The 14,427-nt window shown below is 30.9% G+C and overlaps 2 protein-coding genes across 2 annotated transcripts; both read right to left on the bottom strand.

Moving 5' to 3' along the window:
- Window positions 1–227: 227 nt before the first annotated feature.
- LOC105133978 (Lung seven transmembrane receptor family protein) lies at window positions 228–4,540 on the bottom strand. Its single transcript, XM_011038173.1, has 5 exons — window positions 4,080–4,540; window positions 2,612–3,530; window positions 1,913–2,008; window positions 1,283–1,419; window positions 228–675 (listed from the first exon to the last, which is right to left on the bottom strand). Exons 1-5 carry the CDS (start codon window positions 4,289–4,291, stop codon window positions 501–503), a joined length of 1,539 nt encoding a protein of 512 aa, XP_011036475.1. The 5' UTR covers window positions 4,292–4,540; the 3' UTR covers window positions 228–500.
- A 1,613-nt stretch (window positions 4,541–6,153) lies between these two features.
- LOC105133977 (probable U6 snRNA-associated Sm-like protein LSm1) lies at window positions 6,154–9,654 on the bottom strand. The gene is made up of 5 exons (XM_011038172.1): window positions 8,978–9,654; window positions 7,715–7,783; window positions 7,509–7,624; window positions 7,353–7,415; window positions 6,154–6,530 (listed from the first exon to the last, which is right to left on the bottom strand). Exons 1-5 carry the CDS (start codon window positions 9,036–9,038, stop codon window positions 6,453–6,455), a joined length of 387 nt encoding a protein of 128 aa, XP_011036474.1. The 5' UTR covers window positions 9,039–9,654; the 3' UTR covers window positions 6,154–6,452.
- Window positions 9,655–14,427: the final 4,773 nt, after the last annotated feature.

The raw sequence follows: 14,427 nt of genomic DNA, 5'->3' as shown, positions 1-14,427 counted from the left end.
TATTGTTTTTTAAAATAATTTTAAAAAATAAAAAAAATTATTTTAATATATTTTTAAATGAAAAATAATTTAAAAAACAATAGTCAAACACCTTATTTGTAGTTTTATTCAAAACCCCCCAACATGATCTTCCTTCCAAGTAAAAACCAGAAGCACTCATGGCATTTTTTCTTATAGTTATCATTTCCCGTATGCGAAAACATGGCTGGAGAAGAGCACGATCCATAAAGGCATAAAAAAAAAAAAACAAATAATGCACATTCAATGATTACTGTAACAAGTACACAGAAAATTTATCTAAAAAAGTAGTCAGAAATACCACGAACAAGAATGGTAAACTAGAATTAAAGAAAGAAAAGGTCATCCTATCGCAATCCCAAAGTGGACTTTTCTCTGTATGAGTTTGCTCCTGCAGTAATTCTCGACGCAGATTTAGAGTTGTCGTTGCAACGATAACAGATGATAACACCAACCTTAGAACATAAGAATTGTGACTTGCATTATTCTGTCTTGTCTTCTTCCAAATCACCATTAGATGCTCCATTGCTGGTTTGCAATGGTATGGGTTCTGGCGAACTTCTCACATCCTTGGAAGGTATTGTGGATGGTTTAATGAGTGTTAAAGTGCCATCATCCCTGTCAAACTCATCGCTTGCATCATCTGAGTAGGCGTATCTGTCAAGAAAGCAAGAAGGTAACAAAAATATGGCAAAGTCAATGTCCTGACCTAAGACGATGATGATCCAAGCTGTGGCAGTGTTCCATAATAAGAGCACAAGTTTTCTTGAAAAAACAATGATATTCATTCCATATAGCACAAAATGCACGCATGTTTATATGGAAATCACCATTTATTACAGCAAGACAGGAATGCTTAATAACTGAAAGACAGCAGCACAGCATGTTGGGCAGGTATGGTTGTCAGTTCCATAACTCTTTACACGAATATAATGGTATGAGAATGTACAACTAAGGGTTTTTTTAATGCCATTATGAAGTTATAAAGTGCATATTTCTAATACCAATACAAGCAAACTGTAATTCTATCATTAATTTTCCTGTTGTACTAAAAACGCTGACAGTTCATGAAGTTGACTGATAACACTTCTCATACCCAGAGCATCTTATTCAATGCACCGGTTTCATACATGGGCTAAGCACCAAGCTTTCATAGGCAATTACTGGGGCCTATTAAGAATTAACATCTTTTGGAGGTTGAAAGAGATTTAACAATGACATTATGGAATAAGAAGGAGAAGGTCTTGCAAATGAACTGTCTTACCGCATTGAGGTCTGGGAGGGAGCCCAAAGAGCACAGATGATGCATAGAAGAGAAAAGGAAAGGACTTGCCAGAAAGCTGGGATGACCCATGCATTCTGCCACTGCTCATTGTAAACATCATTTGACTTGAAATACAACTGCAAGTAGACAACTTCAAACATTTTAGTAACAATGAAATTCCATGAATGAAGTTAGATCTGCAAAACATTGCACAGACAGTTCTTCCTTATCCTCAATTTTGATAAAAACTGCAAAGTTATACTCATACAATACAGTTAATTTCAAATTGTCTTATCTTATTCACAATCTAAGCCGTCTCATCCTAGATGGCTTACAAAATAATGGAAGTCAGCAACAAATTTTATATTTCAAAAACATTGCTAACACACACACAAAGAAAGAAAGAAAATGAATTTTCTTTTCGTTCCCTTCCAAATTATGTAGTGCTAGAAGCACTTATTTAGCTTACAGCAAAACATTGCAAGTAGTGAGAGAAAGTTCCACGGATTCTTTATGCTTTTACAGTAAGTTTCTGTAGAATCATTGTCCAGTGACAAGGAGAATAAAACAACACGTTGGCATTAAGCCTCATCTTCTTTACTTGTATAGTCAGAGATTAATGTATATTACCTCATAGCATATCCAACCCACTGACACAATAACAGCTACTACCAGAGCATTAGTGAATTTCCGGTATATATCCAGCTTGACCATCATCCTCCTAGCCTGAGACATCAGATGAGGAAGAAAACGTTACTACTCAAGTTCACTTAACTGTATTTGAACACATACAAGTGTCGTATCAGAAACTTTGATGTTTAAATGCATGTTACGTGAATGATGATCCAGATGCTCTGCTTCTGAATAGATTTTATAGATTATCAAATCATCTGATACAGAGGTTATCAAAAGTAGTTCACATCAACATGAGAAATACTTAGTTAACACCATATGAAGTCCATATGTATAAGGAATGAAATGCCATGTTGTCATGCATCTAATAATACCTTTAGCGGGTGTTTGGGACGTGGATAGAGATTGGTTTTCAAAGTATTTTTTGTTTGGAAATTCATCAAAATATTATTTTTTAAAAATTCATTTTTGATATTAGCACATCAAAACGATCCAAAAACAAAAATAAAATAAAATAAATTTGAAGCAAAAAAAAGTTCAATTTTTTTCAAAACTCCAGTTCAACAACGAGACCAAACACCCCCCTTAATAGTGATGGGTAAATTAGCAATCCATCTAATCCAGTATCCACTACATGCTAAGAAAATAAGAGCATTGCTGTAAAATAAACATCACTCAGAATGGCAAAGCAGGTACCTGAAGCTTACTTAAAGTGGCAGAAAGTGACTTAAATATCCAAATAATGATGAAAGCATCCAAGAAGGCCACGGGAAGAACCAAAAAAAGTTTGGCCTTGCCAGAAATGTCACTAACAGCACCAACATTTTCTACTAATTCAAGCACTTCAGATGCCACGAAAAAGGTCACTCCAACCAATAGCACCTTTGATGTAAGACCACCTAGGGTAGGTCTCACAACACCATAGCCCATTGAAACAATCAAGATGACAAGGCGTGCAACTGAACGTTTAATAGTACCAAAAGTAACTGCCCATACAGTGATACCAGTTGGCCTAATTCCAGTCTCATTGAATTCAGCATAGTCAAAATACCAGAAAGCCATCTCAAACATGCCTAGTGTTATCACCAATGTTATGCAGTTTTGCAATGGAAAAACTTCTTTCCAGAATCTTGCATACTGAGAGAACCAGAATAATCCAAGTATAACAAAAGCAAGGGACATGAACCCGTAAAATTTCATAAGTGGTGCCATTCTACCAGGTAAATAACCACTGGGATTTTTCCATATAGTATTCCCCTCTACAACTACCTCTTTAAGATTAGGATCACAATGCATGAAATACAAATTATACATCCCAGTTCTGGAAATCTGTATTGATTTTGATGGCAATGTTGCAACTAGTTCGTCTGCATAGAATGCAACACCAAAGACCTGAGGCCAGCCAGGATTTTTAGTTGACGGGCGATGAATGATTTCTCCTTCTGAGCACACACCCAACTTTGCAAGATCAGCTGTGCAGCAGACAGCTCTTTGACCACCATAAGCAGAACCCCCAATTGACTCCCTATCTTCTACCTCAAAAACAATAGCTTGTACCAACCCCGAACTAAAGTTGGAAAATTCCTGGGTTCTCCGGAATGTAATCTTTTCAAAACTGGTGACAAATGACCACATAAAATTAGTCATTGGGAATAAATGTAACTGAAATATAAAGCATGATGCTGTGTTTTAGACAACATAACAACCCAAATTACACATTTCTTGCTGTATGATAATGAGTGGAATTTCTTAACATACAAATACAAGGTCCTGAACAGTCCCAAATTGAACCGAGTACCAGAGGCCCAGGTTAGAAATTTGAACTACTGAGCTCAAAAGCATCAAATCCATATTATTCCTATGCTTGTATGATTCAATACCACATTAAATCAATTAGTTATTATCAAGAGCATTATCTACTCCAATTCTGAAACTTGAATCACAATGGAATACCATTATTAGATTATTGAAACCAAGAATATAATTGGCATGACCCATAACTTGTTCTTCTCAGCAAACCCCAATTTTTGTTCCCATTTCTACATCGCATGTGTAAAGCATAACTATTTAACAAAGATGCAAGAGATCTGATCATAATTACACTAACACACACATAGAGATGTAAGGTAAATAGACAAATTGTTAGGAAATAAATTGGAATTACCGTATATAAGAGTCCCCATTAGCAGGAAGGACACTCTTCTCATTGACATTTTCAGAGGCAGAAGAGTAAATCCCTTCACTGCCGCCGTGAACCACAAAGGCATTCCCTTTGCCCACAAATCTCTCTCCTTTATACTCGTGAACTGAACCTTCAACAATCAAGCTCATAAACAACCACACACAAAACAATATAGATTCATAGACCCTAAACATCCTTACAGAGAAAGATAGAAAATGGATTTGCGTGCTAGATCTTTCTGGATCTGCAAGTTGAGATCTTGCTGCTGAGTTGCTAAAACAAGAGACACGACGTGTCAAAGCAGTAAAAATGAAGTGTGGAATTTAACAGTGATGGATCAGCCGCTAGATTTGAGTATTCAATTTTGGGTTTGGGGAAGTGATACTATATCTTGCACGTAGCAGCTAGTAAATAATGGAGCCATTGGATGCTTCAACTTTTGGGTTTTGGATTGATGGGAGATTATGTGTGTGGTTGTGATTTTGTTGTGTACTGTGTGTTCTGTGTATATTATTGTATGGAAAAGAAAGGAAGCTGTTGGTTTCTGGTTTTATATACTGTCTTTTTCTCGAGGAAAATGACTAAAAGTGATTGTAATATTTTTAGACAAATGATTTGAGGCAACATTTGTCTCCTCGCATGGATAGTGTGTATATCTTGGTACACTGACATATACCGTTCATTCATGTTATAAATATATTTTTTAATTGATGATGGATTAGATTTTAAATTTATTTTTTAAAGATTAGATATATTTTTTAATTGATGATGGAGTAGATTTTAAATTTATTTTTTAAAGATTATTTGTTTAAGTTTATAAATTTTAAAGTTATTTTAAATTTATATTATTATTAATTTTAGAATTTGTAAAATTAGTTAAGAAGTATATAAAGTGGTTTGAATATCCACATTAAATATATATATATATATATATATGTTAATATGGTGAATGTGATTTTTGAAAAAGAATTAATATATTAATTTAATTTATTTATATTATTAACATATTAAAATTATTTAAAAAAATAACTTAACATTAATACAAAACACGGGCATCTAAAAACATAAATTGTTGCACTCAGAGACACTAAAGCATGTAAAAGAATAAGGTTTTTTTAGTACAGTAAGGAATATTAATAAAAAACGAGCATTCCACCAAATATTTCGGTAGATATAGATAGATTATATGTTTTATATTTAAAAAATTATGAATTTAGTTTAAATTTAATAAAATATTATGTAAATTTTTTTATGTTTTAATTATGAAGTGTGAAACGTGTTTAATTTTTTAATTGTGATGTTTGTTGTAAATGAATTGTGTTTGTATTGCTGCTGAATTGAGTTTTAGAAAGGAGCAATGAGACTCGAAACAATTATCCTGACCTGTAATCTTCGCGTGAAACTCAGTGAGTTATAGATGAGACTTGTAACTCGCTAATCTGTGCTTCCTTCCTAAATATTTTATAAACGGTAACATTTTACCCTTCGTACCGTGCTGATGTTAAGAAACACTCGTAAAAGAGTCTGAACGCTTTAAGTTCAGGGATTTTTCTTGAAAAAATGCTGCCAGTAAAGCTGATACTAGCACCCCACTTTCGGATCTAACTAGGTCAGCTAAAAAGGCAGAGCACATCATTTTCTTCCTCTTTTACCTTTTTCTGTTTCCATACAAGAAAGTTACATGTTCCTTGATTTCTTGTGGTTCCTTTAAACTTCACTCCATTGAGTTCTTTAGCAAGAAGACATCAGGTTGGAATGAAAGCAGGTTTCTCCCTCCCTGCCCCTGCGAGTGGAATTTGAGGCTTCTAAATCGAATTTTATCATACGGCTACGATTTTGGGCTATCAATTCTAATTTGCACTTCAAATTTTGTAAGGCTATAGAATAGTAATTAAGAAAAAAAACATAAAGCCCGCCTTGAAACACCTTATTTCCAGATATAATGCTGCAAGACTCTGGTCACCTTGCCCCAAATTTCCTGAGCTGCGCGAAAATTTGAATTGCAAATAGGGAAAATACCTCCTGCTAAGGTAATGAAAAGGTGAGAAACTACGACTTCAAAGATGAATTTCAGCGGTGCTATTTCAATTTTCTGGATGAAGGATCATTACAACTGAAAAACTGCAGAAACAACTTGGTTGTCAATGGAATCGGTGCACAACATCCGGTGATCCAAACTTGAACATGAATGAAATCCAGAAAGCAAGCACTGATTAAATTTGTCACGTACATTCTTTGCAAAATGTTTACAGAAACTTCGAGTCTTCAACAAAATAACATCCACCTAATCATATCACCTACTCCACTGCCCGCTAAAATATGTGCGGATCACATAGCCTGGATGTAAGCGATGAACTAATCCAAATCAAGGAACTCCATTCTTTTCCTCATTGTACCTTTGAGATCTGTAGCCTCCCTTTCTGCTTTCTGTGCCTGCAAAAAATTACAACGCAACAAAATTAACACAGTAGGTAATACAGATCACAAGTAGGCGAGCATCTTTGACCTCTATAGGAGATGAGAGCATTAAGAGAAATTTTATGAAAGCGAAGTTCTGACATCTCTTGTTAGTTCAGCAACTGTGCCAGGTTCTTTTATGCAAAAACAGTGGTTAACTTTGGGTGTACCTGCTTAGGTGCTTGCATCATAATTTTACCCTCACACACATCACGATTATATTTAGAAGGAAAATAAGGGATGTTATTTGTTAAAATGGAATAAAGTTCTAACAACTGAATAAATTAGGTTCAATAGGCAGGGTGTAGTACTATCTGGAGAATGAACAGCAAAGCTAAAAGTTAAGTGTTTAATTCAAGAGGAAAGAATCACCAAATACAATTCATGTCTCATCACTCAGGAACTTGATCAATATAATGGAGGCAGAAAAAAAGTCAGTCAGAAAGTTCAGTTAATGATTAGAGAAAAATATCAATGAGCCATTTAATAACAAAATGCTTATTCTTGGCATATTTAGCATCAGAACCACAAGTGAGAACGCAGTTGTGCACATACAAAGCTATGTTCCTATTGTCCCCTTCAGGGAATTGCTGTGTCCAAAAACCTTGCCCATAATGTCAAAAGTCATACCACAAAGCCGGCTTCCTGACCTATCAAGTTTATGGTTAACAATTTTTTTGTAGACTCTATGCTAGAAAAAAGTTGGTAGGATGAAAGTTATTTGGGCCTCAAGTGATCTGATATATCAGTCTTTGGAGTTAACTTTATCAGCAAAATAGCAAATTGAGGAACACTTACCCTTTTAATTTCTGCTTCTGAAACACGAGTCATATGTGGTGGAAGTTCCTCCCTCTCCAAATCCTGAAGAGCAAAATGCAAATTGTAGAAGAATACCATACAGTATGCTACCATATAATACATTCACAGCAACCAAAGAAACCAATCAAATTGTACCAGCTCCCCAATTAAGACAACATTCTCGCCACGAATTACATATAGACCCAAGTGGATGTCACAGTAAAGGTCGCCAACAATAGCTCTTTCACATGCACCTTCAAGAACAGCATTGGCTGCACACAGTAAATTTTTATATTTTCAGACATCAGAGAAAAAATATATCAGCAAGTAAAACTAGGAACAATAAGAAGTAGAAAATTTACCAAATTGGTCAAAAGAACGAAGTATTCCCATGAGCTTTCGGCCATCTCGTAGAAGCACAAGAAGCTTCTCTGAAGCATGAACAAAAGAACAAGACCCCAATCAAATATGAACAAAGAAAAAGTACTAGAAAGTCCAGAGCAAATATATTAATCCATTTTGTAGCTGAATTTCATGCAGAATTTTGGTGCGCAAAATTCTAGTGTTATATTTTCTCAATTTCATTCATATATCAAACATGACTACTAGAATGAAATAGAATTGGAAATCATCGAGACAACTCTACAGAAGAAAATGTTGATGACATAGGACCATGAACCCATTTTAGTTCATTGGCATACATCTTGTGCATAGCTTATAACCCATTATTTTAATACATCCTTTCAAACCAATTTCAATTGAATATATATATATATATATATATATATATCCCAAAGTTGGGTTTTACAAACTGCAACAATTTGGATTACAATGCCTGAAACAAGCATGAATGTACTAGGGTTCAGCAATATATATCAGGAAACCTCAACAACGGCCAAAGCAAATAAACAAAGCTCCCAACTTTTATTCAGAAAGAAAGGCTGTTAGACAATTCATCGACAGTTCATTCCAGAATCTTGAGCAAGGAGGAAATGGATGCACAAGAGGAAATGGAAACAGAAACTTTAGGAAACGCTACTAAACAGTACCACTGGCCAAAACATTAAGGCCATGCTGAGATATGTCCACCTATTTCAATTGGAAGAAAAAAGGCCCTAATCATTTTCCATAACATCATGTTAAAGAGTACAAATCCGTGAAAAAAATTAGCTCTTGCGATACCAAAAGCATCCTCACCAAAAAAAAAAAAGAACCAAACTGCAATGAAGAAACAAAATCACATTATGAGCAATAATCAAGATTAATGAACACACTGTTTTACAACCCTGCTCAACTGAACAAAAACTATAAGCCAATTGAAGTATTAAACGCAGTGAGCTATAAAGTTCAATACGGAGTCAAAACAACCACAAAATAGCACAATCTTGGTAAGATAAACAATATGATTTGACGAAATCCAAACAATTTCAATAGCAAAATACGTAAACTGGTAGAACCCATCAACACAAACATATGCAAGCAACTACTTTTTCCAATTTTTTGGCATGAAAACAAAAAAAAGGTCTTATTTTTAGGCAATTCTTGTAAAGTTTACTTTAAACGCAGAAACAATCCAAAGAACACTGCAAAAGGGAGAGGAAGAGACAGAAAGAGAAAGAGCTTACTATCAAGATAGCTAGCAAGAGAAGTAGAGAGGTAGATATCTTCCGGGCATGCCCAAGACATCGTTTGATAATGGTTTCAAGGTAATTAATCTAAGTTGTAAACTTTTCGGTGCTCCAAAAATAACCGAAAAATTCTCCAAGTAGCAATCCACAAAATATGGCATTGGCTGCCTCCAGATTCCTCCTTTTTACCCTTAGCCACACAGACGCAACAGCAATAAAAACTCTCTCTCTGTCCCCCTCTCCCCCTCCCCAATCCAGAACAAAAGGGATTAGAATCAACCCACCAACAAAAAAGAAAAACCTAACACCAAGAACTCCCCCCTTAATTTTTCAAGAATTCAGATTCCAAAATCCAACTGTATTATTCATGAAAGATAAGAAAAAAGAAAACCCTTCAATTGAATACTGTGGTACGGACCCAAGAAAAAACTAAAGAAGAAGTAAGTGGTGGGTTTGTAAGAGATAGGCACTCAGATCCAGTCGCACCGGGAGAGATTAGGAGAGAAAGAGGAAAAGGAAAATTAAATGTGGGAAATTGTTTTTATTGAAGGAGATGTTGATGTTTTTATTTTACTGACTTAGGGTTTGGTGGTGCTTTTTTTTATTTTAATGATGGAAGGGGGAGTTGAAGATATGAGAGAGAAGGTGCTCTTTTTTCTTTTTTTTCTTTTTTATTGTAGGTTGGCTCTCTTTATTGATTGACAATATCTTCTTCTTTTTTTTTCTCAAGATAATCATACATCTTTATTTTACAAATAAATAAATTATGGAGTAAAAATATTTTTTCATAATTAGTGCTAAAAATAATAATAAATATTCTTATAATTATTTATTTTTTATATTATTATAATAATTATTATTATCATTAGTAATATATTAATCCAACAGCCCTTGTGTGCTCATCAATGTATCCTTCTTCAAAGGCTCTTGTATCATAGAGACATGTGAATTCGACGGCACACAGTTTAAGGCATTGTAATTGTGTTTTTTTAATAAAAAAGGAAACAAAATCAACATCCTGTGCAATCGTCTTAGTTCCAACCGGTATAATAGGTTGATTTTATTTTAATTAAATAAAAATAATAATATATATATATATATAAATTAAAAAATTAATACAACTTGAAAAAATAGACCTTTAAAAAGACGAGATTGAATAAAAAAATAAACATATTTTTTAGATAATAAAAATTGAACTAACCCGAATTAATTTATAAAATTTATTATTTATATTATGTGATCTTAGATAATAAGCTATTTAAAAAATTAATATTAATTAAAAAATAAAAAGATATTAATTAATATTAATTTTTTAAACTCGTAATTCAAGTTATAAGATTAGAAATATTATATATAAAAAAAATAATAAAATTTAATTTTTAATAAATAAAAAATTAAAAAAAAAATAACCATGTAAAAATATCAAAACCAAAAATAAGAAATGAAAGAGTAAGAATAAAAATCACAATAAAAAATAAATTAAAGAGAAATAATAATTTTTTTATTGAAGGGTTCAATAAAAAATAAAAAAAATTAATAGAAAAATCAAAAAATTAGAATCAAATTATATATAAAAAAAAAGCATAAATTTAGATTGGGGGTGAAATTTAAAACTAATAAAAATTATACAAAAATACTAAAAAAATTAGAAACCAAAAAAATTAAAAATTAAAAAATTAAAATTCAAGAATAAAATTATATATATAAAGAGTCAATGACAAAAAAGAAACAAAGGAGTTGTAATTAACCAAACACATGTAGATTATTAATCTAAAAATCACATTTTTTGTAATTTAAGAGGTACATATATTGATTTCATTGTAACAGGCGTACTAGCGTGGCATTCATATATTAAGTGGAACATGTGAGGAGGAAGGAGTGATGGCAAATACTTTCAGATTTAAATTTAGCACTTTTATCTCCAAGACCTCTAGTCGAGAAGAAATAGATGCTTTTTATTTTTATATTTTAAAAATATTTTTTAAAATTAATATTTTTCTAGTATTTTCATTTTATTTTGATATATTGATATAAAAAATGTTTTAAAAAATAATAAATATGTTAATATCAAAAATATTTTAAAAAATATTATTTTAATATTTTTTAACTAAAATATACTTTAAAAAATAATCATAATTACATTCTTAATCAGCCCTGACACCCTTATAATATCACTTGAAAGGGTATTTTTAATTTTTATTTTAAAAAAAATTGTATTTGCGATCCTGTCATCAATGCAATGAATGCCAAAGATAAGCTTCCAAGAGATAATTAAGATTTAAGTTCTATCTATTGTTTTTAAAACATAAGTTGATGTGATACATAATAATATAATAGACATAAAATATCTTTACAAATCAAATAATTCAAATATCTATCTATCTTATACTTATTTTTTTCAGTGGCTTTACTCCAATCCAAATACCAACTCAAGGATATGTCTTTTAGATCAACCCCATCTTTATATTTACCGTGTTCATTTTTCTTTCTCCATATTTATTTATGTTATTGATCATTTTACTTCATAGCCTTGCCCTACAGGTCATAACTGACATAATTGGGGCTCTGAAAATTAAGGAAAAAATTAAAAAAATTATTGAAAAATGAAATCGATAAAATAGTTTTTTGAATAATATAAATATAGTTTTTTTATGTATATTATAATAATAAAAAACTATTTAGAAAAATCAATTATATTTTAATATATTTTATATTAAATTAATTTTAATATAATTATATAATTAATTTAATTTAATTATGTTTTATATAATATAATCACGATGTTATTAATACAAAACAAAAAAAAAAAATTGACCAACATATACATGTTAGTTCATGTACTCATGTACTGTTAGCTTCTCTATAGTAAATATAGAAATAGCTTTTCAAAATAAGAATAGGCATTTTAGCTATTCATATAACTTATCTGTTTGAAATGGTTAAAATAAAAATAAAATAAAATAAATACATGATTATAAAGTTGTTGATTCAAAAATAAATTTTTTACATATATGAATATGCAAAAAAGCAACGACACAATTTTATGAAATCAATATAATATTATTGTGAAGCTAGTAAAAATAAAATAAAATAAATACATGAGTGAAAAGTTATTAATTTTGAACATGAAATTTTTTTATTCAAATGACCATAAAAATGAAAAGGTATAATTTTTTAACCAACAGGCTTGTGGCTCAGTGGTTGTTGGGGACGCTCTCCTTCCTTTGAACTTGGTTCGAGTCCCAGTAGGAGTGGGGCTGGAGAGTTCTTCCCTTCGCGTCTCTATTGGGTCCCTTTCTGCGCGGTACGTTTGTCACCCTCACGGTGCCTTACCTGCTCACTGGGCTTGCAGGATGTTCAGTGGACCGTGGGATTAGTCGTGGTGCCTGCAAGCTGGTCTGGACACCCATGTTAATAATAAAAAAAATATATAATTTTATGAAATGATTTCAAAGTTAATAAATTTCTGTCTTTGAAAATACATGAAAAAATAAGGGGTAAAAAATCAGATATGAAAAAAAAAAACTCATGTTGAACACCGATCCAACTTTTATGTGTTTTTATTTTTTATCAATTCATTCTCTTAATATTATTTAAACAAGTAATTCCATCTATAATCTTTACATTAAATGTTGAATTGGCTACTTATAATTATTTTATGTTATTATTTAAACAAGTAATTCCATCCATAATCTTTACATTAAATGTTGAATTGGCCTAACTTTTTTTTTCTCTAATGTTAGATTAAATTATCTTGCATGTGATGTCTATCCACATTAAATTACTTTAACATTATTTAATTTTAATAAAATAAAATAAAATTTTATATAAGAATGATCGATTAGCTATGATTTGTTATGATGAAAATCATATGCATTGTTAGTTTTCATACAATTATAATAAAGGAACTTTTTAAATAGTCCTTGAGTTTATATCAATTTGAAAAATTAGCTTCTATGTTAAAAATTTAGTCATTATTTACCCTATATTTGTGCAATTTCATCCATCAAGCCCAACAGGACTAAATAATGAACGAACTTCTAATTGTCCCAAGAGATATTGAAATGAATAGTCATGGGCACTTTTATGCCCTTGGATTTAAAGAGGTACGAGGAGAAAACAATATCATAAATATATATATATATATATATATATATATATATATGTATGTATTGCAAAATAATTGCATGTGTTTTTATAAGATGGTTTTGGTTGAAAAATATCAAAAAAAAAAATTTGTTATATAGTCTTAATAACATAATATTAATAACATGAATATATAAATATACAAACACGCACTTACAATTATACAATTATATCACCAAACATAGGAGTTTGTTCCCTCTGTGGTCTCAAGTTCGAGTTCTTGGTTATTCATATGATGACTACTAGAGGTTTACATGATTGTTAGCTTCAGGATCTGTAGAATTAGTTATGATATGCGCAAACTGACCCAAACACCTATATTAATCTAAAAAAAATTATATCACCAAACATGCCACACATTAGAAGACTATATTATAGTTTTATAAGAAAGATTCAATTGTTATTTATTTAGTTGTTCTTCTTTTTCTTTTTCTTTTTGTCATCACAGAGTGTGGCCTTAATTTATGGTTAGAGCGACATAATTATTATTATTAACATATATTGATAGTTTGGTATAGCAATTAACAATGAAAAATATTTTGTATTTTTAGCAGATTTATTTTTATTTTTATCTCCTAACATTAAATTTGTTAAATATATGACTTCATAATTTATTTTAATTTAATTTTTATAGAGTTATCCTGATTTTATAACCCAAATTGTGAGTTATGCAAGTTAGGCATGTTAATTTGAATTATTTTTTTGACAATTTTAAATTAATTTTTCTAATTTCATTTTATAACATTAGGTTTACTAATTATTGAACTTTATAATTTCTTTTAATTTATTTTCTATAGAACTATCAAAATTTCATTATTCAGGTCATGAGTTTTGCTAGTTAGCTGTGTTGACTTAGGTTTTTTTGTTTATTTTTTAATTATTTTTTTTCATTTTCATCTTTCAATATTGGATTGACTGAGGTAAAACTTTGTAATTTTCTTTGATTTACTTTCTGTAGTGTTACCCCTAACCTAGGTTTGAAAAGTTAACCCGAGTTGATCCAAGTTATTTTTTATCTTTTTAATTTTTTTAATTTAATCCTTCAAAATTAGGTTGATTAGAAATAAAATTTATAATTTTTTTATTTACTTTTTATGGTATTATCACAGTATTATGACTCGGGTCACTGTTTAAGCCAGTTGACTCGGGTTTTTTTGTTATTTTTTAGTTGAATTTTTGTTTTAATCTGGTCCTTCAATATTATGTTGTTTGAAAATGAAGCTTCATACTTTTTTTTATTTGTATTTTATGAGGTTATCTTAATTTTAAGATATCGGTTACAGGTTTGATCAGTTGACTCG

Source organism: Populus euphratica, unplaced genomic scaffold (genome assembly GCF_000495115.2).
Source record: "Populus euphratica unplaced genomic scaffold, PopEup_1.0 scaffold38.1, whole genome shotgun sequence".
Lineage (NCBI taxonomy): Eukaryota > Viridiplantae > Streptophyta > Magnoliopsida > Malpighiales > Salicaceae > Populus > Populus euphratica.
Note: the sequence above shows the minus strand (reverse complement) of the source record. Positions and strands in the feature narration are given on the sequence as shown.

Bases quoted from the DNA above. Each gene is read 5' to 3' on its own strand.
- LOC105133978 (XM_011038173.1), bottom strand. From the start codon at position 4,291: ATGTTTAGGGTCTATGAATCTATATTGTTTTGTGTGTGGTTGTTTATG. The intron at 3,531-4,079 runs GTAATTCCAATT...ATTTGTCACCAG, and splicing joins AATGGGGACTCTTATATACG to TTTTGAAAAGATTACATTCC. The intron at 676-1,282 runs GTAAGACAGTTC...CTTTCTTGACAG, and splicing joins CCCTCCCAGACCTCAATGCG to ATACGCCTACTCAGATGATG.
- LOC105133977 (XM_011038172.1), bottom strand. From the start codon at position 9,038: ATGTCTTGGGCATGCCCGGAAGATATCTACCTCTCTACTTCTCTTGCT. The intron at 7,784-8,977 runs GTAAGCTCTTTC...TTCATGCTTCAG, and splicing joins TCTTGCTAGCTATCTTGATA to AGAAGCTTCTTGTGCTTCTA. The intron at 7,416-7,508 runs GTACAATTTGAT...TTTGCTCTTCAG, and splicing joins TTGTCTTAATTGGGGAGCTG to GATTTGGAGAGGGAGGAACT.